The following is a 3,785-nucleotide window of genomic DNA, read 5'->3' as shown; positions in this document are numbered from 1 at the left end:
GGCCTGTGTGAAACATTTAGGGACCGTGGCAACCACACACACACACACACACACACACACACACACACACACAGTAACGTCTGTAAACACTGACGCTGACAGGAGAAGTTCTCCTCACCTGCAGCTCAAACACTCAACATCACAAATCAACAGTTTCACTCTGCTGCCATGTTGAATTCCTTTAACCATAAATTATTCTATTTGCCGCCATAAATGGTGGTGTGACTGTGTCTTCTTTTTAATTTAAACATTTGAGTAATAATATAGTTTATTTGCTTTGACTATTTGAGGGAGAAGAGAAAGAGAAAAACGCATCCATTTATAAGAACAAAAGAAACAGGAAACAAAAAGAAAAGAAACGGAAAAAGAAAAACAACAAAGATCTTTTAAAGTTGATCTCGATCTTCTCAGACATTATTTCCATTATTGATTTATCTGTCACCTGTCAGTTATTTTCTTGATTAATAAATGAATCATTTGGTTCATAAAATGTCAGATAAATAGTGAAATAAATGTCTGTCACATTTTCTGAATCTTCATTTTGTCTAAACAGAAGTCTAAAAGTGAAAGATATTTTACTCTAATAGAAAAAGAACAAAAAGATCAGCAGATATTTATATTTGAGAAACTAGAACCAGAGAATTTTTAACAATTTTACTTATGATTAACTTTCTGTTGATCCACTGATCGACTAATTATTTCAGTTGTAAAGCGAGTCAGAGATTATTATTTCTCACGTTTGTCTCAAAGTCTCCGTGAACTTTTTAATATTAATCCCGTGTTTCTGTGAATCAGCTGTTTTACTCTTTAGTGTGATGTTTTCATGAAGCTTTGCTATTTGTCCTCTGTGTTTTCTGTTTTCTGTAAATCGGTGATTTGACGGAAGAATTTGATGATTTCAGGAGTTTTTTCCCGTTTTCCAGTGAAATGTAAAAATCTGTTTCTAATATTCGCCACTTTTCACACAGAGCGGTTTTTATAAAGCGGGACGGCTGCCATGTTTTGGCTTCATTAGACTGTGACAAAGGTCCAGACACGAACCAGAACATCTGTCCGATCCACGAGGACTAAAACCCAGAATGTCACAGTGATGGGAGGCAGTGAAACGCAGGATTTACCAGCCGCTGCAGAGCCGATGAAAAGGTCAACTCGCTGTTTTTCCTTCCTCATGAACCAGGAGAGTTCCTCCTTTCAATGTGAAGACAATGGCGGTCTGCTATTATTACTGCCGTTTGTACAGAGCTGATCTCAGAGCTGCTCCTGACGCTAATTGGTGCGATGACGATGATGAAGAGGAGGTCTGGAAACTGTTTCACTCAGAATCTCAGATTTTCATCTTGGGCCACATGTGACCTGTCTGACCTCTGACCTCCGTACTGTTACTGATCAGGTGGTAAAGTTTGTTTTGTTCATGTTGTTTTCTCCTTTTTACTTCGGTTACATTAAATCTCTCGGCACGCAGCCACAATCTGCCTCTGTGACGCTAAGGATTGTGGGAAGATGAGTATTTCATGTTGTGTTTCGCGAATCAGGGACTCGTCTTTTGCGTTTTCACGTTTCGGTTCCACAGATTTTTCCTTTGTGTTTGTTTTGTGGGAGGAGAAAAATAAGAAGACATCTGTAGACGTCACAGCAAAAACTCTGACTCAACGTTTCATCAATTAATCAAAAACACTCAAGGTCAGATTAATCGATAAAGAAAGTAACTGTCAGCTGTGGGTGTGGTCGGCTCGTTGTGAAATAAAAGCCAAAAAACTAACAAAAAACAAAGCTTCATAATGGCCACAAATTTGAGTTAAAGCAGACTAGTACTATTTATTATTATTATTATTATTATTATTATTATTATTATTATTATTATTATTATATTATTATTACTTTTAGTAGCAGCAGCAGCAGAGGTTAAATAGTATTAATACACTGCAAGAGAAACGTTACGTGTTCCAGATACTGAGGCTAATGTTTATATGGTTTTACTGGAATAAAATTTTATAAATTATAATTAGAAAATAGGAACTCCAGGTTCATGTCCTCATGTCTACCTTCATTTGTCCAATCAACTTTAAAAATCAAATTTTATTACCCAACAAAAAGGCATCAACATTTATCTCTTTGTCCTAAATGTTGTCGATTTGAGTTTCCTGAGTAAAAACACTGGAATCAGTTTATACAACCACCACGAAGGTTTCTATATTTCTGCAGAGGTCACGCCCTCAGTGACCTGAGCAGCAGCTGCACACCTGGAACCACCAGAACCTGCTCACGTGACATGAGGACACCTAGCCCAAACAGAAACATCCTCCAGAAAGGTTAAAGTTCAGTTAGTCCCAGTTTAATCTGCACACAGCCTTTAACTCCCCTGAAGCATCATCAGAGGTGCAGATCCGCCTCTACACGTCTGTACACGGGTTTTCATTCATGTTGGAGCTTCAGGATTTTACAGATTCAGTTTCAGTGGATATTAAAAACCCTCCTGACCTGAAAGCCTCTGAATCTACTGTGTTCATTCATGAACTCACCGGCATCATGTTGGCAGATCTCCGCTCTGTCGCATCCAGACTGCAGCTGAAACCACTAAACCATCCTCCTGCTGCTGCTGCTCCTCCTCCTCTTCCTCCTCTGTCGCTGTATCTACACCGGCTTTATGATTATTCCTCCCCTCGACTCCTCCTCAACCTGTTGCGGGGAACCTGCAGGCCTTGCTCTCCGTCTGCCGCCCGGTGCGTCTGGAGAGAAGGAGAATAAATGATGATGCTCTCAGGGAGGCTCCGGATGAGGCTGCAGGAAGTAGCGTTTATTAGAAAAATAAAAGTGCAGCAGTTGAGATGAAGGAGCAGAGAACAAAGCTGGAGCAGCTCTCCTCCTGCTGAGCCCTAATCCCGATCCACGTCCAGGACGAGTCTGACTGCGAGCGTGTGGCTCACGAGCCTTCAATCAACGGAGAGCGCTCACTAGCCGTAACGAGGAGAGGACGACTTCCGGTGTGACTTTTCAGAATAAAAGACCACCACTTATAAACATAACACCTGAAGGTACATTTAAGAATGGTTGGTCAGGATAAATTATCAAGATAAAAAGATAATGAAATAAAAAATAATTTATTAATAATAATTCAATTTCAAATGCAAATACATAAATGAATGAAGTGATTATTCTGATTAGGACTAGGACAACAGCGGCTGTTGTTGTTATAACAATTTAAAAAAGAAACATAAAATTTGTATTAGAATTTAAAAAGAAAAAAATTAATAAAACATAATTTATCTACAAAATCATTCAAATTATTAAAACACTCACTGTTGATGTTTATAACAACTGTGACCCTGAATTGATTTCAGCTTGGAGGAAGAGGAGGTCAGATGAGGAGGTCAACACACAGATGAATAAAATGTTCAATAAAATTAACAAAACACACATTTAAATTAAGAGCTATCTAATCAGAGAATAAGTAAACATCACTAAAAATGTAATTAACAATCTTTCAGAGGAACTTCCACTTTAGATTTAATGTTCCAGACACAGTCAGTTAAGCTTCAGGAACATGCATCTTAAAACTTCTAATGAGGAAGTTACAAACAGTGCATTTTGTTTTTTATGTTGGTTGGTTGGTTTCATGTGCAATAGTTTAAAGATGATTTGTCCCAATAAAAAGAAGTAATCATGGCAAGGCCTTCAATCCAGATGTAAAGTTGTTCTGGTCCTGAACATGTTTCTGTAGCTTTTATTTTGGTTTTCCTTTAAAAAAAAAAAAAATGTTATTGTTGTTTAACAGAAATAAGTAAGTT

General features: G+C 37.9%; 1 protein-coding gene across 1 annotated transcript in view; it reads right to left on the bottom strand.

Annotated features, from left to right (window-relative positions):
* LOC111672868 (apoptosis-stimulating of p53 protein 2-like) overlaps positions 1 to 2,920 on the bottom strand; it is a gene marked incomplete at its 3' end in the record, with an annotated part of 10,694 nt that extends 7,774 nt beyond the window's left edge. The window contains exon 1 of the mRNA XM_023430442.2: positions 2,520 to 2,920. Coding sequence (XP_023286210.1) covers positions 2,520 to 2,528 — 9 coding nt within the window. The remainder of the gene's footprint in view (positions 1 to 2,519) is intronic.
* Positions 2,921 to 3,785: the final 865 nt, after the last annotated feature.

This window comes from Seriola lalandi, unplaced genomic scaffold (genome assembly GCF_002814215.2).
Source record: "Seriola lalandi dorsalis isolate HSWRI2012SDOR001 ecotype SW California unplaced genomic scaffold, Sedor1 jcf7180002054904, whole genome shotgun sequence".
NCBI lineage: Eukaryota > Metazoa > Chordata > Actinopteri > Carangiformes > Carangidae > Seriola > Seriola lalandi.
This window is presented reverse-complemented; position numbering and strand designations above follow the sequence as displayed.